Below are 21771 nucleotides of genomic sequence, written 5' to 3' on the forward strand. Positions count from 1 at the left end.
CCCCATCAAAGCACGACTCACCACAGGGGAAGTGATTGATTTCAAAGGAATGGTTTCTGGGTACCGGGTGGCATGGTCCACCAAGACCAGGATAAACTTGTTGCCCATGGCTGTCTTGGGATCCAGAGGCCCCACAATGTCAATACCTACCCTCTCAAAGGGAGTACTGACAACAGGTAAAGGTTGGCAGGGAGCTTACATTCCCCGCCACTCTTGCCACTTGTCTGACAAGTCTGGCAAGACCTGCAAAATGCATCTGAGTGTCTGCGCATTGGGGGCCAGTAAAAGTGGGTGACAGGCCTCTCAAAGGTCTTGTCCTTCCCCAAATGTCCGGCTAAAGGCACATCATGAGCCAACCCCAGTAGGAAAGCCCTGAAGCACTGGGGTACCACCAGCGCACGGGCCCACCCAGGCTCTGGAACCTTAGGCTCACTATACAGGAGGTCATCCTCCCAATAGATCAGGTGTGATCCTGGCTCCTTGCCACCCGCCTGGTCTGCAGCCTGCTGCCACAAACTCTCCATAGTAGGGCATGTCCTCTGTGCTGCACATAATGCTTCCATTGTGGGCCTCCCTTCCTGCTGCCACTGCGACAGCTCAGGGACCTCACCTAGTTCAGCCACCTGTTCCCCTGTGGGCTCTCGGACGTCACCCTCAGGCTCCGCCTCGTCCCGAACCGTGGGAACTTCTGGGGCCGGTTTCCAGCGCCCTCTGCTCTTCCTCTTCTTAGCGGTCCCTTGGACCACTGTTTCAGGCTCCATGGGCTGTTGACCACCCTGATGGGCTGCTATTGACTGGGTGGATACGCATACCCACCCAGGCAGACCCAGCATCTCCAAGTGAGACCTGTGTTCCACCTCCTTCCAAGGGGAATCCTCCAGGTCATTTCCTAGCAAACAATCAACAGGCATGGTTGGACTCACAGCTACCTTCAAGTAACCTGAGCCCCCCCCATTCAAAGGGAACCTGCGCCACTCTGCAGAGGCGCTATGAGTTGTCCACTGCACCTACTTGGTGAAGTACCCAGGGATGAATCTGCTCTTCAGACACCAGCTGACTTCTCACTGTAGTCACACAGGCTCCTCTGGCTCTCAGAGCCTCCACCCTCTGTCCATTGATGGTCACCCACTGCCTGTACTTCTTAGTGTTCTCAGGCACGAGGGTTCTCTGGACCATCTCACAGTCCCCTAGTGAGACAAGGGTCATCTCAGCTGGCTCCCACCCACCTGAAACCAACTCCTCCCCAAGCGCTACACTGGCCAAACCCTGGGACGGCACACCAGTGGGTGCCGGTGTACTTTTGGGGCATTTAGGGTCCCCCCTCACATGACCCACCTGGTCACATGCATAACACTTACGTGGGGGTCCCCCTGCCACTGGCTTCCCTTTGGAGAACAATGGCTTCTTCTCAGAGGGGCTTTGGGAATCCTTACCCTTGGAATCAGTTTGGGGCCCTTTAGAGAAATCCCCCTGTTTACCCTCACCCCCCTTTCTTCTGAGAAGGACCCTGCCCACCCATGGCGTGGTCTCCCCCATACCTCTTTTGGACCCTGGTGCTCTCCCAGCGGTCCGCTTCCTGTGCAAGCTTCCTGGGATCAGACAGCTTGCTGTCAATCAGGACCAGGCGCAGCTCTGGAAAACATAAACTGTACAAGTGCTCCCAAGCAATCAGATTGTAAAGTCCCTCATACGTAGTTACCTTACTGCCCTTCACTCAACCATCCAGTGACCTGCAATAAGAATCAACACATTACAACCATGTTTGGGATTCCTTCTTCTTATAGGACCTAAACTTATCCTTATACTGCTCAAGGGGGAGACCATATCTTGTGAGTAGGGCAGCCTTTATGATAGTGAAAGTGAGATTATGAGCATCCCCTAAGGCTGTCAGTGTATCCCTCCCCTCTACCTCAGAGTGCTTCCACAATCCTGCCCCCAATGAGCTTCAGGGACCAGATTCATGTGGGGAGACTTATACCCCTTGAACCACAAGTATATGTCATCCTCCCTCTTGTAATCCTTCACTAGGTATTTTGGGATGTGTACCCTTCTTTCAGGCTGTACTGTGGTGTTGCTACCACCATCTCTACTAGACTGGCTCCTCTGATCTAACTCCTTTAAGCTAAGTTCATGAGCCAGTAGTATCTTCCTTTCCTCAATGGCCATCCTCCTGTCCTCCCTTTCCCTCTCCATCTTGAGCTTGAGCTTCTCCAGCTCCAATTAGTACTCTCTCTCTGCCTGTCTGTCCTGTAACTCTTCAGGAGTCAGACCCTTGGAGGACACATTGCTACCTGCCCTGGAGACTCTCCCCTTGGACATAACAGGCCCACCCACTATACCATTATGGATGGATTGCACCTCCTCCTCCTCCTCACCCTCCTCCTCCTCTGTGTGCCCCTCAGCTTCTTTGGCTGCCACCACAGCCCCCAGTGCCTTTTGCATCTCCTCCTTCTTGGATGAGCTCTTAATGTGGCAGGTAAAATCCTTACAGAGCTGCTTCAACTGAGCCACTGTGTAGCTCTCCAATTTCTCTATGTCAAAAGCAGCTCTAGCTGATGCATCTCCAGATTGAGACATGATGAAGAGTCAAAAACAAGTGCAAAGTTCCAAAGGCAGAAAAACAAGTTCCCAATGAAGTTTCAAAAAAGTCAGTCAAGGGATCAGCTAGAAATAGAACAAAAAGAAGTCCCAAAGAGAAAAGCAAAAATCACAAGACAAGTAGTATGTGGTCATGTAGTGGTCTGAACTCAAAACAGCAGGGTACACTTAATCACTGTATTTCAAGTACAAATACAAATCCAATCCCATCCGCTGATCACCAATGTTAGAAATAGGATCTTTGGTTGGCAGTCAGGTTATCCCCTGTCCAAGCAAGGACCCTCACTCTAGTCAGGGTAAAAGAGAATCACCCTCAGCTAACCCCTGCTTACCTCCTTGGTAGCTTGGCACGAGCAGTAGGCTTAACTTCAGAGTGCTAGGTGTAAAGTATTTGTATCAACACACACAGTAACTTAATGAAAATACTACAAAATGACACAACACAGGTTTAGAAAAATAGAAGATAGTTATCTAAACAAAACAAGACCAAAACGACAAAAATCAACAATACGCAAGTCAAGTTATCACTAAAAATGCAAAAAGAGTCTTCATGTAATTTTAAAGACAATGCTAACGCTGTTAGCGTGAGAATGTACCTAGGGTGCTTCAAAAATAACTGCACTGGCGAGTGTGTATCTAAAAGAGCTTGCGATATGTCGATATCACTCACGAGCGAGACCTTGCATCGTTTCTCCTTTAGTTGGGTCGGCATGCATAATTTCTTCTCTCCACTCATCAATCCAGTCAGCACTCTCGGGTCCGGGCAGGCCTTGCATCGTTTTTACACGCCTAGTGGTGTTTGCATCAGAAATCGAGCTGCACGATGGTCTGAAAACCACGCAGCGCAGGTTGCGATCTCACTAGCCTCCGTCAGTGATGCTGTGCGTCTTTTCTCCATCCCTGGGCGTCGATCTTCGGGTCACGTTGCAGACAAGCATCGATTTTAGCTGCGAAGCCGGCGGCGCGTAGTTTTTTTTAGCTGCAGATCAGAGTTGCGTCGATCTTTTCCCCGCACTGCGGTCTGTGCGTGGATTTCTCACTCTTGGTCTGCCAGCTTCTCCTTTCAGGGTCCCAAGAACTGGATGGGCACCACTTGGCAGGGTAGGAGTCTCTCCAGAGACTCCAGGTGCTGGCAGAGAGAAATCATTGCTGTCCCTGAGACTTCAAATAACAGGAAGCAAGCTCTAAATCAAGCCCTTGGAGATCTTCACAAGAAGGAAGGCAACACAAAGTCCAGTCTTTGTCCCCTAGCACAGGCAGAAGCAGCAACTGCAGAATAGCTCCACAAAGCACAGTCACAAGCAGGGCAGCTCTTCTTCCTCCTCAGCTCTTCAGCTCTTCTCCAGGCAGAGGTTCCTCTTGGTTTCCAGAAGTGTTCTAAAGTCTGTGGTTTTGGGTGCCCTTCGTATACCCATTTTCCCCTTTGAAGTAGGCCTACTTCAAAGCAAAGTCTCTCTTGTTTGTGAAACCCTACCTTGCCCAGTCCATGCCCCAGACACTCACCAGGGGGTTGGAGACTGCATTGTGTGAGGGCAGGCACAGCCCTTTCAGGTGTGAGTGACCACTCCTCCTCTCCCTCCTTTCACAGATGGCTCATCAGGAAATGCAGACCACACCCCAGCTCCCTTTGTGTCACTGTCTAGTGAGAGGTGCAACCAGCCCAACTGTCAAACTGACACAGACAGGGAATCCACAAACAGGCAGAGTCACAGAAATGGTTTAAGCAAGAAAATGCTCACTTTCTAAAAGTGGCATTTTCAAACACACAATCTTAAAATCAACTTTACTAAAACATGTATTATTAAATTGTGAGCTCAGAGACCCCAAACTCCATTTATCTATCCGCTCCCAAAGGGAATCTACACTTTAATCATATTTAAAGGTAGCCCCCGTGTTAACCTATGAGAGGAATAGGCCTTGCAACAGTGAAAACCAAATTCAGTAGTATTTCACTGTCAGGACATATAAAACACATTACCATATGCCCTACCTTAACCATACACTGCACCCTGCCCTTGGGGCTATCTAGGGCCTACCTTAGGGGTGCCTTACATGTAAGAAAAGGGAAGGTTTAGGCCTTGCAAGTGGGTACACTTGCCAAGTCAAATTTACAGTTAAAACTGTACATACAGACACTGCAGTGGCAGGTCTGAGACATGATTACAGGGCTACTAAGGTGGGTGGCACAACCAGCGCTGCAGGCCCATTTGTAGCATTTGGTTTACAGGCCCTGGGCACCTCTAGTGCACTTTACTAGGGACTTACTAGTAAATCAAATATGCCAGTCATGGCTAAACCAATTACATACACATTTTGTATAGGAACACTTGCAATTTAGCACTGGTTAGCAGTACCAAAAACAGCAAAAACAGAGTCCAGCACACATCAACAACCTGGGAAACAGATGCAAAAAGTTAAGGGAGACCACACCAAGGATGAAAAAGTCTAACATTATGTATATATCATACAGAATTCATGTTAAATAAATGTATAAATATTTTTGAGTTGAACTCGCACATGTTGTTCTTGCGATGTTGGTGTTCACCCATTCTCCTCAAAGGCATGGAAAAAAAGTGGGTGAAACTGATGTCAGCACGCTGCGAGTACTTTTTATGGCTTTGATGACATCAGATGGAGTTGCGGGTGGAGCCGTTCTATTGTGACGTTGACGTGGGAAGCTACAAATAAATAATTCTTGTTGACTGCTGGCCCATTGAGAGTATTCAAAAGGCGAGGAATCCACAGGTAGATACTGTATCCACCAGAAAATGCGTTACAAAAGGTAAGTAACTTATTCATCACCAGTTGCAGAGCAATGCCTATTGAAGTGTGTTATATAATGTCTAAATCAATTATAAGGGACTAATGCCATGCCTTCTACATATATGTTCCCCATACCTTTTTCTGCTTTTGAGGTTTGATTATACCAAGACCTACGTTCTTTGACATTTCACACTTTGTTTTAACATTTACTGTTTTACTTGATCATGTAGCTGTGTACCCTTCTTAAGGGTGCCACTTCACCTGATAGGATTTTAGTCCCATTGATACTTCGAAAACAGTAGTGCAATGCAAAGAAGGAGACATTACCCAGGTAATGAGTGCAAGATGGATGCCCAGGTGATAAATCCCCAGTGACTACTGAGCTACACAATGTCAGTTATTTATACTCTGAACATGCTGGGATATGCCAGCCGTTAACATAGTGTGAAGAGCATCCTGAGGTTTGTCCCCATCACTTGGTAATCCCTCCAGGTGCAAGAGAGAGCGTTAGTAGTGAAAAAAGACTGGCTGAGGAAACACAGGAGATACATTACCAGTGAGATAGGCCTGCATTCTTCCATCAGTCTTTCACTTTTTTAATCACAGTTCCAGTACTTTTTTTATACACTCCGGCTAATAAATGGAGATGGAAAGTATTTCACCAACCAAAGAGCGGTCACATTATTGAATGTGCATTGTCAACTATCCTTTGGTTCATTCTTAATTGTACTTACTCTGTAAAAGAGCTAAAACGTTAGTACGCACGAAGCCTGCATTATATATCTGTCAATCTCTCTGTCTATGCGTTTTGTCATTCTGCTACCCTGGTCATCAGTGTAAGCCTGTTTGTGTGCCATCTGAAAGGAAACCTGTTGTGTGGACATTTACATTTGTCTCTTTGTGCATTCTCTGTTTGCATGTGAATATCCGTATGTTGGTCTAGTTTGTAGTGCATTTTTATGGCTGTTATTCTGTGTGCATACGTGATTACGTGGCTGGTGGCAGATAAGCATGGGTGGCTGAAGGTCTGTTTGAACTGGTACCTGCTTGTGTGTTTTGCTCTATGCACGTATTAACGTCATGTGTGTATCCATCAATGTATTTGTGATATATGCCTTTGTTTTCTTGTCTGCTGTGTATCTGTCTACACGGACTATACAAAACCGAAACGTATGTTTTTTTGTTTTTGAAATTCCTGCTATACTTTGGCCGCAAAACTGAAAAGAATATTTAAAGTATGGCCTTAACAATATGCCACCCTTCAATACAGAGGATTTTTTTCATTCTTTATTGATACACTATACTCATTTTAAAACAACCTAGCATTACATTTGCTTTCTTGACTACTAGTAACATAGCTGCGTAGTTCTTCTGTTCTAGCACGCCATAGGTAGAGATGTGTGAAATTTGGCATGATACATAATTGTGCTCTTTCTGAATTTGTAAATTGTTAATTTTACGGTCGATTTGCGCCTTTGGTGGAATTTTATCAAACTATTTTATGAACTGTGTCGAAGCAAGTACCTTAGATCATTTTCAAAGTTACCACAATCCAAAAATCTACTGTGAATTATGTACATATACTTTATAATAGAAAGCCAGAGGTTCATACAATTAAAATGCCTCCAGTTAAATCTCATACAATTTGCTACAAATCTGCACATTAAACTCTCTATATCATTTTGGAGTTAATCGGCTAAACCACTTCCTGATTATCAAATTGTACAATGTCAAGCTTGTCCTTCTGACAATGTTACATCCCGTTAATCACACTAGTCAACTTGAAATACTCAGAGTCTGAAGAAGAAGCATTGGCCATTACCCTCAATATGTTCTTAATTTAAGGTCAGAACATTGTTTTCCGATGTACTTGTTTATGAAATTAACATTAAGGGTGTAAGGTAATTACGTTTTCTGAGAAAGATTCTGATTTGGCTACAAAGTTGATTATGGCTGCAAGGTTGCATTGATGACCAATATGTTTATGTAGGTTTTGTTTTGGTGGTAATCCGATGACTCACGTCTAACTATAAAACGGGGGCACAGACTTGAATTCTCCACATCTGTGAAAATTAGCAACTGATAACCAGATAGTTCTTGTCTCATGCAATAAATGATTCTCCCAGTTCCTGAATTTCTTGCAATTAAGACATCCTTGAATGTGAAGTAGTGTATAAAGTCATGCAGAAACAATGGTATGAGTTATTTCAATACAGTATGTGGATCTTTAGTTATTGGGCCTCCAACTATGGCAAGGTTGACAATACACTTACAAGGACCATGCCTGTTAATAATAATCAATATGCTGAGGTAGAGCTTCACCTATGCGGTTACAATTCTATGTAATGTACATACTGTGTGGTTTGATGATCTATACTGCCTGCAGGTAATATTTTGTTTCCATTATGTTTGTAGAATGGACTCAATGCTCTGCACCTGGCCGCCAAGGAAGGTCATGTTGGGCTGGTACAGGAGCTCCTGGAAAGAGGTTCAGCAGTGGATTCTGCAACCAAGGTATTATTGTTGTGAGTCTGTCTGAAAGCAAAGGTTGCCATGATGCTAAAAATAAAAGAAATTATCAATTTTATTCCAAATCTCAAAAATGTAATTACAAAGCTTTCTTTTCTCCTTTTAGGTCATAGGTGATTATTACAAATCTGAAATATATTTAGACGTTGCAGAGGTGTCACATGGAAAATATAATAAAATAGCAGAACTTTCTACACTACATAAAAAAATAAATGGCACCGCTAACAGTTAAGGATTTGCTAAAGGTGGTCAGTGGTGTAACGACACTTGAGAGTGCCCCCCTGCAAAGTATATGGAGCCCCCCCAAGACGTATTCAGGAGCTCTCAGGCCCCGATACTGTGCTGAGGGGGCCCCCTGGAGCTTGGGGGCCCCCAGGGACTGCAGGGGCTGCGGGGGCCTTTGCTACACCACTGAAGGTGGTACCGAAAGAGGACATATTTCAGGCAAACATCAACTGCTGTCATAACAGGGTAACTCTTTTTCATTGGCACACTGGCACCAGTTATTCAGAATCAGATATCTCTGCGTTGAGAAATCTCCCAGGAAAATCCAGTTCCATCACCTGACCTCCAGTTTTAGGGAGTGCACCAGGGCCAGCGAAGCCCTTCTTGTTTCCTCGGTTCTATCTAACAATGCCTTATTGTTCACTGTACATATTCACACCCTGGCTAGATACATCTTTTAGACAGTAAGCTCTCAAGATGTTTAATTTGGTTCATTAAGACATTGTATATCTGTCATTTTGTAATTGGTATATATATGCCTGAATTAACTACTAAATCATCGTATTAGAGAGAATAGAGGGGAGTTTCAGTATAATTACGTATAATCAATAGAGACATAGGACATAGCCTAGCTGGTATATTTTACAACTATTTTATCAAATTAAAAATCAGTGTATTTTGCTATTTCACTACAGAATATTTTATAATGTTATAACTATGGTAAAACATTGCAGCTATGTAACCAGAACCTTTGTCTGCCATTTGCCCTACCTACCATGCAAGGTTGTAGTGCTCTCTGTGTTGACAGGTGGGGTGCCAGTCTTTTGTTTTTTCCAAAGCTTTGTAGACCTGAATTATTGTGTGACCTGATCCACAATATTAAGGAAGCTCTTCTAAATAGTATATAATAGTGGTCACATTTATTTTTTGAAAACAAATTAATTTACAATTGTAGCTGGAGATATTTTCCACTTTCTGATACAGTCGCACATAACAATACATAAGCACTCTCTAAATTAAATTATGACTGCAACTCATTCCGCTTGCTAAGCAGGTAAAAATCAGACAAACCAGTACATATAAGCACTCTAAAGTATTACATCTCAAATTCAGTTACACTAACTCTTGCTACCTTCAACAATATTTATAAAAGTTGCTTTGGTGTTTCTCTGGATCAAGCCAAACATGTATTTGGTTTGTAAGTAAAATCTTTAGTATTTCCCTACATAATCCTTATTTTTCCACTCAAGCTCTGACAAAATTATTTTTCTCCTTTGGTTTTACTTATTTTAAAAACCTTTTAATGTTGATGTACTGATTGTGATTATAGCTGACTTGTGAAATCAGAAAGCGGGTGGGTGCTCGTATAGCAGCTATAAGTTTTTTGCTGAATGCGGAATGTGGCCAATTTCTTTCCTTATTGAGTACTAGAGCCATGTCTCTGGTAGTGTGCACTATGATTGTCTAAGGAAGTGTCGTCCTGGATGTTTAAAGCCAGGGCCTGGGTGCATGCATGTCAAAGGCAAGCCCGTCTGCCCCAATCAGCATCCCAACAGCTGCCAGCACCAGCCATTCTGCCCGAGGCATACCAGGTTCTGAAATCGCATCTAGCATTCAGCAGCTGAGCTTCTCAGGATAGGTGTTATTAGTCAGTGTTCTTTTCATATTAGTCCACATAATGTTAAGGACTCCCCCTTTTGCCTTACCTGTGCCTTCCACGTGAATTTAACTCCCAGCTGCAAAGCTAGTACCTTGCCCTCATGGGCCTTACTGCTGAAAGAGGCATATTCAACTTTCCTGATTAAAGCTATACGATGAGCAACCGGATAACCTTTATATTACTGAAACCTGGTTCCCTTGCTCGGCCAGCCCGGTAATTGAAATTGCCATCCTGAGAAGATATAAAATCTATAATATAGTCCATCCTAGTGGGACGGGAGGTGGAATCGCTATAGGATATGATGAAGACTATAGCGGCTTGTTGTTTCCAGCTGGTGATATGATGGGATCAGAGGCACTTGGCTTCAGCCTCGCACTGACACCCTCAACAATCTCTAGCAGCGGTCCTAATTTTTAGACCGTCTGGTCCAGTGGTCTCGTCCCTGAACTCCCTATCTCATCTGGTCCTGCGGTTTTCCCATTTTATTGTAGTAGGCGATTTTAACATCCATATGGGCTGTCCATCTGAAAAGGAGGTGATCACTCTGCTGGACACAAAGTCATCTTTTGACCTTATTCAATATGTCTCTAAGCCCACCCAACAGGCAGTACATATGATTGACCTGGTGTTTTTGAATGTAAAGGTGCAAATGTTTGATCCTCTCTCTCTTTCCTAGAGTGATTTAATTAAGTTCAGGTGGTCCCCTACACCACGGGCAAGAGAACAGCCTGGTCATGTTCCCTATTCATTCAGAACCTATAACAAGGTTAAAAAGGTTGAGCTCCTTGGCTCCCTGAAGGAGACCTCTCCCACACTTTGCAGATCTGTCGAGGTAGATGCCGTTGTGGTTGACAGTTGGATCCAAAATGTGGTTGATAAGCTTGCACCTAGTGGAGAAAAAACATTTTAAAAATGTTGAGAGATGCTGGGGTAAAGATTATAAAGCGGAGGATAAAGCCATTTAAAAGGCAGCTCTAACAAAGTATCATGCCTCTGTTAAAAGTGCAAAGAAGTTCTATTATGAAGGAAAGATTCATGCAGCAGATAATCGACCCAGAGATGGTTTCAATGTGGTGAAAACGTTCATTCCACTTATGGCATGTGTCAGAAGCCTGTCAACCTTCTGCTGAATGATGCTAACAACTGGCTTCTCTCTTTCATTACAATTTAGTCTTTATATAATCCCACTGCATGATGCAAGCCTTACCATCTCTGAGGTAGCAACTGAAGTTGTGGAGTTCTCGCTATTATCCTATGAATCCTTTTCCTTGGAAGACAGCATGACAGCGATTTGGGGCCTTAAGTCAGGATCACCATCTGATCCCTGCACCCCCAATCTTTTAACGATGAGGGCACAGGTGATCAACCTGATAGACAACAAACAGATCAATGACTCTCTTACCACTGCGGTAGTTCCATCACCCTGGAAACAGGCCAAAATCCTCCCTGTGCTGAACAAACCATAAGCAGACTCTAATGTGCCAACTGATAATAGGCCAATTTGTCTGTTCCCCGCTGTGTCTCAGCTGATGGAGAAATTTGTCAACCAGCAACTTTCTTGCTACCTGGAGTCTAACGATCTCTTCCACCTGAGTCAATAGGGTTTCAGACCTAACTATAGTACTGAAACTGCACTGCTTGAGGTAACAGAGAATATCAGAGATACTCTAGGCTCAGCAGCCTTTGATACAGTACCACACTCTAGTGTCCTCTGTCACCTATCGGACTTGACGGGTGCCGACGCGTCCCTTTATGACTAATTTACTCACTTTGGGACTCGTTTTAGGCCAATGAATCTTTTGACCCTGATTGAAGACACCTTAGGACGAGATAGCTAATCAGCATGTCAATCGATATGTCAATAATGTCATCAAAGTTCACAGTAATACGACAATTCAAATTTATCAAAGACATTTAATAGAACTCGCAAACCACCATGACCTTTCAGTCATGAATAACCACACCAGTTTAATATGATTTTGTGAATTCCCTATTGATTACAATACTACTAATAGGTTTATTAGTCTCAAAACCAAGAAACACAATAGCATAGTCACAATATGGCAACTCTGATAAGATTTCATTAAGGCAAGAATTACGAATAGTAGAACATAACACGGAGTCAACATAGGTTATCCTTAGCAGAGTAACATTAGCACATTATTCAACAAAGCATAGATTCAGCCATTTGTCTATTAGCATCAGTTTAGTAAACTCCCTCATCTAACCTCGAATTAGCATTGGCATGTTGGGCTTCATGCAAAACAATTTAGTAACACCAATTTGGAAAACATCTAGCTATGGTCTCTGTCAAAAGAAGCAGTTGGTACCTAGAAAGGAAAAGCAAACAGACAATCACAATATCATTGTCATATAGTTATCCTCCATATTGGGTCAGCACTCAGGTTCGGTCTTCGTCCTCAGGACATCAGTTGATTCGCCATCAGCCATGAACTCAGCAATCAGGTTAAAGGGGCACTTCCCTCATAAGGAGGTAAAGTGTAAACGGGCAATATAAAGGCAAGAATGGTTTAAGAACCAAACAGCAAGTCCGCACACGCATGTCCTTCAGCAAGTCAGCACACTGCACGTTAGAAAAACACATTTCTTATGAGAGTCAGGCAGCTAGGCCTCGACTCATGCTAACTAAGGTCTAATGATTTATTAGCAAAACTTTAGCATATAGGTTTTACAATATTAATGCAAAATCACATTTTAATAAAACATTTAATAATTATTAGACAGTTTCATTAGTCCCTGTGTATATTGGCGGCCACTCCCCATGGGCACATTTCAAGCACACGTTTTAGCAAAACATATTAATACATTTTCTATGTGGCATTATTACATAATAGTTCATAATCATTTCATGTTAATATTGATTGTATAAGCTACCCTCTCTCAGTCCCTCCTCTGATGACACTTGTCATCACACAAACCTTTCCCTTCTCAACCTTTTACTTTCCGCATTATGCACATTTCAACATCTTCCCCTTTGTGTGAGCTTTCCCAAATTTCATTAAACATTTTCTCCCTTTCGTTTTCTTCATTTCCTTTGTTTTGTTTTGTCAGATTTATTTTATTCTTTCATTAACTTTGCATGATAACAATAATCCCAATAAACAAATCAGGACAATCAATAGACCACCTAATATTTTTGCAAGAACCCCATTCCAAATATTACTAAACCAATTCCCTACTCTGGTAATTCCTCTCCCAACTTTCTCCCAAACTCCAGGTTCCTTCAGCTCCTTCAAATCTGCACTATCTCTTGTTAGGTTAGTAAGCATACCTCTAATCTTTTTGCTGTTATCTGGTATGAACGCACAACAATGGCACTCATTAAGCATCTTACAGACTCCGACACTCTTTGCTAAAAGAATGTCTAAAGGAAGCCGGTTTTGAAGAGTCATAGCTCTTTCTGCAGCAAGTTCAGTATCCATCAGGAGTATAGCCCCTGTGAAGTTTGTCAGCATGTTATCCACAATAGTAGACAACTTTTGAATCTTTATGGAGTTTAAGATAACCCCTACTGAAGGAATTATGGCTTCAAATATGTCACCAAAGACAGCAGCCTCTGTCTCTCTCTTTTGTGTAGTATGTTGTAATTCAGACATTTTAGGAATTTGCTTTAAGTCATCAATCTGGTAGATCTTTGGGAAAACTATTCCCAAATACCATCCTTTAGGAAGACGGTAATAAGCATTAAGCCCACATATATAATAGATCTAGGGATCGCTGGATTCTGTCCATTTAACATAAATGTCCATCTACTCTGAAACAAAAACACATGCCTGCACTCACTCGTTCCCACAAATTAAGTGTCATGCTCAGATTTCGGCCTATATATACAAAGCCTACTTACATGTAATGCATCTATAGCTAATTTGCCCTGTGTCTTTATTGAGGTGTAAGCATAATCATTTGCAAGCGTGCATTTTTCTAACCCTTTTTCTAGCCTTTCCTTCAATGCCTTTCGTCTATCATCAGAGTAATCTAAGAAGTTATTCTATTCAGGTGTTAGTAAGCAGGTTAGATTATTGCAGTGCGCATAAACTGTTCCAAATGTCAGTGTCGGCTCAAAGAAACCCCTAACTAATTTTATGCTGTCTTCTTTAGCTAATTTGTTTAGAAACTCAACCACAGGCACAAAAGAAAACACTACATCTAAGTTAGAGTAGAAGTATTGCACATGTTCTTGATCATAGAATCTTGTTAACAGCAAACTACAGCTTATCCCATAAGTTAGTGGCCGACTATGGTAAGTAACCCCTTCTTGTACTGATGAAGGAATCTTTGTGCATACATAACAATTCTTTGCATCCATTGTGTCAACATACTCATTCAGCAAGTGATAGAAGACATTAGTAGATAGTTCCCCTTTTGAATTAGTTCCTTCATGTAAGTATTTTGCATCCTGCTCAAACTTCTCCCATGGTGTTAATGTAGCAGTCTCAGGATTTGAAGCATTGTTAGTCACTTTCTTATCCATCCATGGCATTCCCACAATCACACCTATAATTATTATTGCACATACTATACCTAGAATGGCACTCAACCAACCACACATCCTACCCTTTTTACTATTACTTTTAGTGTAACTCATGATCTGTAAAGAATCAGATAGCAGAATAATACAAAGCAAACAATCAACTTGAGGACGATATAAAAGCTTTTTTTTTTTTCAATGTAAAGTCCCTTTTTCTCAGCAAGTATTTACAGCATTTCACTTACTCCAGGACCCTTTTGTCAAATCAGGTTTAGCAGCTTGTCATAATCGGTTTTTCAGAGTCAATTCATGTTATCAGTGTCACATCTGGTATTTTATAAGTCTCTTTTCTCAAATTTTCAGCTTTCAATTTCAATTTCAATTTAACACAGTCTCTTTCTAAAGTTGAATTCAGGTGCTGTAGTATTGACCTGGTACCTCCAGATCAAAACAGAACGCCAAGAATTCTTGTTGCCATTCAGCTGATGTTGCATACGCCCATTCAGGACCTGCATACCATCTTTGCGACTCTTTTTCTTTTCAGTTTACATTCACTCTGCAACTCTCCTTCACTGAGATCCTCTTTTCTGATTGTGTCAACTTCTTCCTCTATTGTTTCACTAGGGACCACTTTCTCTATTGCAGCTGGTGGCTTTCGGCCAGTTATCTCCTTTATGAGTTTTCTTCCTGCTTGGCCTTTCAGAACGTTGAACAGGGCCCTCCTCTTGTGCTATGGTGTTTTCTCTTGATGGACCTGCAAGCGGCTCAGGAGGAGTCAGTGCACTTTGACCTCCCTCTGCTTCTTCCCCCTCACCTTCAGGGTCTGCTACGGGCTCAACTTCAAACCTGTATCCGTCTGCTTCTGGGAGAACCTCTCTTTGCATCGGTTCCCCTGTTACCTCAGCTGAGATAGGCTCACTGTCACCCCTCTGAAACTCACTTTGAGTGACTAAGCCATCCTCAGTGGGCTCTCCTTCAGTCTCAGTTCCCCTTTGAATACTCTCCGGCTCTGAGACTTCCTTCTCTGCAGATGTTGTTTTGGACACTTCAAGTTCCTCATCAGTTGGACACGTCACCTTCTTTGCGTGACTGGCATGTATCCAGTTAGGAAGGCCTGCACATTTCACAGAAGTGGTTGTTGTCAGTATTACTTGATATGGCCCCTTCCAACGCGGCTCCAAACACGACTTCCTCATGTGTTTCTTGACAACCACCCAATCACCGGCTTTCAGGGTGTGACCTGGATCACTTATCGGTGGCAATGTGGTAGCCTCCACCTGGTGAGAGAAAGAGCGGACCACATCAGCCAGACCCTTGCAGTAGTCCAACACCATATCATCCGTGATATTCACAAGAGCATTTGCAGGTACTGCAGGCAATCGCATAGCTCGACCCATTAGAATCTCGTGTGGAGATAGTCCTGTTTTCTTGTCAGGTGTGTTTCTCAATGACATCAGTACTAAGGGCAATGCATCTGGCCACTTCAAATTGGTAGCTGCGCACATTTTTGCCATTCTCGACTTCAAGGTACCATTCATCTGTTCCACTAGTCCTGATGCTTCTGGGCAATAGCTACAATGCAGCTTCTGCGCAATGTTCAATGCAGCTTACAAGAGCTTAATCACCTCATTGTCGAAGTGTCTGCCCCTATCTGATTCTAAAGAGATCGGGAATCCAAAACGTGGTATTAACTCCCTAAGCAACAGCTTTGCTACTGTGAGGCTGTCATTTCTTCGTGTAGGGTAAGCTTCAATCCAGTGACTGAAAACACACACAGTCACCAACACATACCTCAGTCCTCCACACACAGGCATTTCAATGAAGTCCATCTGCATCCTGCTAAATGGACCGCCAGCTCTCCAATCGTGGCTCGTATTTACCACAGTCCCTTTTCCTGCATTAATCTGCTGACAGATGATGCACTTGTGACAGATAACCTCTGCAGCTTGTCTGAATTTTGGATTGAACCAGTCGATTTTAAACAACCTAATCATTGCGTCTCTCCCAACACGTGCCTGACCATGGTAAAACCTTGCAAACTGTGACAAAAGACTGTTTGGCAAAACCATTTTCCCCTCTTCTGAGACCCGTAAGTCATCAGATCTCTGTACACATTGCATTCTCTGCCAGGAGCGTTTTTCCTCTTTGCTGGCGCGTCCCTGCAGTGATCTTAGCTCATCTAATGTATCAACCACTCTGAATGCAAAGTTTAAGCATGTTTCATTTTCAGTTTCAGGTAACAATTCTCATTGATCGCGGAACGATATACAGTTCAATGCGCAAAACCTTGCGACTTGATCTGCATAGCCGTTTCCCATTGACACAAAGGGGGTTATTCTAACTTTGGAGGAGTGTTAATCCGTCCCAAAAGTGACGGTAAAGTGACGGATATACCACCAGCCGTATTACGAGTTCCATAGGATATAATGGACTCGTAATACGGCTGGTGGTAAATCCGTCACTTTTGGGACGGATTAACACCTCCTCCAAAGTTAGAATAACCCCCAAAGTCTTGTGACTTAACATGAGTATTGCATTTCACCACGGCAATTTCAAGAGGTAACTGAATCGCATGCAAAAAATCCTTAATATTTTCGCAATTTTTCACTGGTGAACCAGAAGAGGTCATAAAACCCCTCTGTGACCATAGTTGGCCAAAATCATGTACAATTCCGAATCTGTATCTGCTGTCAGTATAGATAGTGACTTTCAGGTTTTCAGCTGTGTGGCATGCCTTAGTAAGGGCAGTTAATTCAGCCACTTGTGCAGAGTAGACTCTTTCGAGCCAAGAAGCTTCTAGAATACCGGTGATTGTACACACGGCATATCCAGCTCTCAGTACTCCTACTGAGTCTCTCAAGCATGAACCATCAACAAACATAATGCAGTCATTTTCTTACAACTGGGTATCTTTGATGTCAGGTCTTGGTTTGGTGCATAGTTCTGTTACCTCAAGACAATCATGTTCTACTTCCTCAGCATCATTAATGTCAGCATTTTCAATAGGAAGTAAAGTTGCCGGGTTCAATACAGTTCATCTCTTGAGGGACACATTTGGTGACCCCAGTATGATTGTCTCATACTTAGTCAACCTAGCATTTGTCATGTGCTGCGTCTTGGTTCCGGTTAACAGAATTTCAACTGAATGTGGAACCATTCCTGTTAAGGGATGTCCCATCACTATGCCTTCACACTGTGCGAGGCTTTGACCAACTGCTGCAACTGCACGCAAACAACCTGGTAAGGCTGCTGTGACTGGGTCCAAAGTAGCTGAAAAATATGCTACTGGTTGGTTTGCACCTCCATGGACCTGTGTTAAGACAGACAAAGAAGAAGCATCACGTTCATGGCAAAATAGTACAATCTTTTGACTCTGATTGAAGACACCTTAGGACGAGATAGCTAATCAGCATGTCAATCAATATGTCAATAATGTCATCGAAGTTCACAGTAATACGACAGTTCAAATTTATCAAAGACATTTAATAGAACTCGCAAACCACCATGACCTTTCAGTCATGAATAACCACACCAGTTTAATATGATTTTGTGAAGTTTATTCCCTATTGATTACAATACTACTAATAAGTTTATTAGTCTCAAAACCAAGGAATACAATAGCATAGTCACAATATGGCTACTCTGATAAGATTTCATTAAGGTAAGAATCACGAATAGTAGAACATAACACGGAGTCAACATAGGTTATCCTTAGCAGAGTAACATTAGCGCATTATTCAACAAAGCATAGATTCAGTCATTTGTCTATTTGCATCAGTTTAGTGAACCCTCATCTAACCTCGAATTAGCATTGGCATGTTGGGCTTCATGCAAAACAATTTAGTAACACCAATTTGGAAAACATCTAGCTATGGTCTCTGTCAAAAGAAGCAGTTGGTACCTAGAAAGGAAAAGCAAACAGACAATCACAATATCATTGTCATATAGTTATCCTCCATATTGGGTCAGCACTCAGGTTCGGTCTTCGTCCTCAGGACATCAGTTGATTCGCCATCAGCCATGAACTCAGCAATCAGGTTAAAGGGGCACTTCCCTCATAAGGAGGTAAAGTGTAAACGGGCAATATAAAGGCAAGAATGGTTTAAGAACCAAACAGCAAAGTCTCTATGCAGAGTGACAAAGTGTCTGGATCATAGCAAATCGCATCAGCATCTCCCAAACTAACTCTCCTAATCTCTCCTGTTCTCTAGTCTCCAGTCTAATTTACTCCCTGGAGTCAAGGGTTTTTATCCCGTTTTCATTGTACATTCCCCTAAAATTTGGTTGGACAAGGGGTTGCACCCCACTATCTTTATCCAATTGTCTTCAAATTAGCTCATCGAATTTGTCACCCCATAACAGTTCTCACATATTTTATTGGTCCTTATGATTGACGTCTTTAGCGGGTGGAATGTCCGGTATGATTTCATACTCTTGTGGTCCTTTGCCCATCTTTAGTCAGTGGCTCCATTGTCTGTACAAGTTCAGGCGACCTTGTACCTGCTAGTGGTCTACACTGTTGCATTCAGCTAAAATGTTTCTACAAGCAAGTCGAATTTCATGAGAACGGATCTACTACAGTTACATTCAGCTTCTGGTTTGGAGAAAAACAAGAGTTCATGTCCTTCAGCAAGTCAGCACACAGCACGTTAGAAAAACACATTTAATATGAGAGTCAGGCAGCTAGGCCTTGACTCATGCTAAGGTCTAATGATTTATTAGCAAAACTTTAGCATATAGGTTTTCCAATATTAATGCAAAATCAAATTTTAATAAAACATTTCATAATTATTAGTCAGTTTCATTAGTCCCCGTGTATATTGCCGGCCACTCCCTGTGGGCACATTTCAAGCGCACGTTTTAGCAAAACATATAAATACATTTTCTATGTGGCATTATTACATATTAGTTCATAATCATTTCATGTTAGTATTGATTATATAAGCTATGCTCTCTCATGGGGTTAGAACTGAAATGGCTGGACTAATTCCTAGGAAATAGAGTACAGCAGTCTTGACCCTCCCAGTTCTCCTCAGGTACAAAAGACTTAAAATAGGGAGTTCCCCAGGGCCCGGCCCTGAGCCCCACACTGTTTAAAATATTTCTCCGCTGGCATACCTTGCAGAATCCTTTGGTGCCAAAATAATTTCCTATGGGGATGACATGCAGCTCCTCTTCTCCTTTAATAAAGGAGAGGATATTGCACCTGACTTAATTAAACCTTGCTTAGCTGCTGCCTTTCACTAGATGCGCCTTAATGAACTGAAGTGAAATGCAGATAAGATCGAAGTTCTGTTGCTTGGCTGCAATTCACCTTCAGTTTGGCAATCTTTTTGGGTGGGGGTGCTCCCCCTTTTGACACTGATGATGATTTTCAGTGAAAAAAAACAAAGATATATATATATCTATATATCTATATATATATCTATATATATATATATATATATATATATTTATATATATATATATATATATATATCAATCACACCCACTAGCGGTCGCCAGTAGGTAGTTATAGTTAAGACCTTGTTTCCATATAAAAGTCAGTTTTTGACTTTGCTATATCTTTGCAGCCAATGAATGGATATTTATGGAATTTTCCATAAAAATGTGCCCAATGGTCTTGTTGTACATGTAATGTTTCGGGATGCTCCATTGAGTGGGTGTTCGAAAAATTTCCATAGGGACTACAGACCGAATTGCTGGACGGAATTACACCAAATTTGGCAAATAGGTAGCTTTACATCCAGAAAGCACACTTTTTGTTAATTAAGGTAAATCCGTTCAGTAGTTTTTGAGATAGGTAAAGAAAACCAAATGTATGTATCTGGGTGTAGCCTAAGTATAGATGTGATGGTGAGATCTTATTAGCTGCCGGCACTTCAACCAGGAAGTTCTGGCAGCCATCTTGGGACCAATATACATGACAGCACCCCCTTGAAATACATTGTAGTGAATGGCATGTTTGAGGGTCACAAAAAGGAGAACATATAAAGGGTGATAACAGATTTTACTTACAATATACATCAGTTGTTGATGGTAATATATTAATTTTAAAAAGTGTGGTGTGTTCTAAGGTGATTTTACCCTGTGAAAAGCCTTTTGCTGGGATTTCATGAATCATGTTTTCTCATGATTTTCCTATAGAGGGGATGGAAGGTGCTCCAGTTAACTACCTGGTGATCAGCAGTTTATAGTGTTCTAGTGAGCAACTAGAGTGCTAACATTCTGTATTTATGCCAAAATGTGGCACATCTGAATGCCATCTTAATGGCCCTAAGGTAACTATAACTTGCGCCTGTGCCATGCTCTGCTATTTAGCTCAGTTATTACATCGCTCATGACATCTTCTTTGACATCATTGATAATATCACAATAACATTTGCTGTAAAATTATTGATTAGAAAACTGTGCATGGTGGGGTAGCAAGTGATAGTTACTATAGGACACGAGTTATAGTTACTTGAAATAACTCTAGCAATGACAGCTGAATTTCTATGGTTTTGTGTGTGTACAATCTGAACCTAGTTATAACATCCCTGTAACCTTTGTTTTTTAGTGAATACATTTATATACATATATATAAGGAGAAAAATGCTGATTGCTTGTAACAATTTACTACCATTGTTGAGGGAGAGGAGAGGCATCATAAATCACTCAAGGCCTCTTCTCTCTTGAGACAAGGCTGCTCCCTGTACTCAACCATGGTAGTAGTCAGAGTCATGCACAGGCACATCTGCTTGCACATTGCCATTCACTCAGACACGCAATCATGTGCACACTGAGGGGCAGGAACATGCTCAAAGTCACTGACTCAGTGACACACCAAGAGACTGAAAGGCAAAATGAGGTAGTCTAAGTCTTTCACAGGTACATGAGTTAATGCACACTCATGTCAGAATCACACACAGGCACATGTGTCACAAACTAGCACTCACTCAGACACCCACTGAAGGACGTGAACATGATCACCCACATTCACCCAGTGACACACCAATAGAGTTAAAGGCACAGTGAGATAGTCAGAATCACTCACATGGACATGTGATCACCAGGCACACACTCAGGGGCAAACTAGGGAACCTGAACGTGCTCACCATCACAGCCTCACGATCAAAGCCACAGACAGGGGCATATGTTCCTGTGCCACCACTCACTGAGATGCAGACTGAGGGAGCCCCCTTAGTACTGGAACATGCACACCATCACTGGTGACACACCACCAATGACACACCATTGGAGCGAAAGGCACATGGATATCATCAATGCCACAGGCAGAGGCATGTGTTTGTCCACCACCACTCTTTCCGGTGCACATTGAGGGTCAAAGGTAGAGACCTGAACATGCTCATTCATTGACCGAGTGACACACCGATAGAGTCAAAGTTATAGTGAATAAACATGTTTTATATAATTCAAAAAATACCAGGTTTCAAAGATTTATACACAGGTATACACATTCTCAAATAATAAAAGGTCAAATAACTGAAAATGTGGTAATAAGTGA

General features: G+C 42.3%; 1 protein-coding gene across 33 annotated transcripts in view; it reads left to right on the forward strand.

Moving 5' to 3' along the window:
• ANK2 (ankyrin 2) overlaps positions 1-21771 on the forward strand; it is a 1630948-nt gene that overhangs the window by 999554 nt on the left and 609623 nt on the right. For all 33 annotated transcript variants that reach the window (XM_069241684.1, XM_069241892.1, XM_069241902.1 and 30 more), the window contains one exon: positions 7777-7875. In XM_069241684.1, the coding sequence (XP_069097785.1) occupies positions 7777-7875 (99 nt within the window). The remainder of the gene's footprint in view (positions 1-7776; positions 7876-21771) is intronic.

The sequence above is a fragment of the Pleurodeles waltl genome, chromosome 1_2 (assembly GCF_031143425.1).
Source record: "Pleurodeles waltl isolate 20211129_DDA chromosome 1_2, aPleWal1.hap1.20221129, whole genome shotgun sequence".
Classification (NCBI taxonomy): domain Eukaryota; kingdom Metazoa; phylum Chordata; class Amphibia; order Caudata; family Salamandridae; genus Pleurodeles; species Pleurodeles waltl.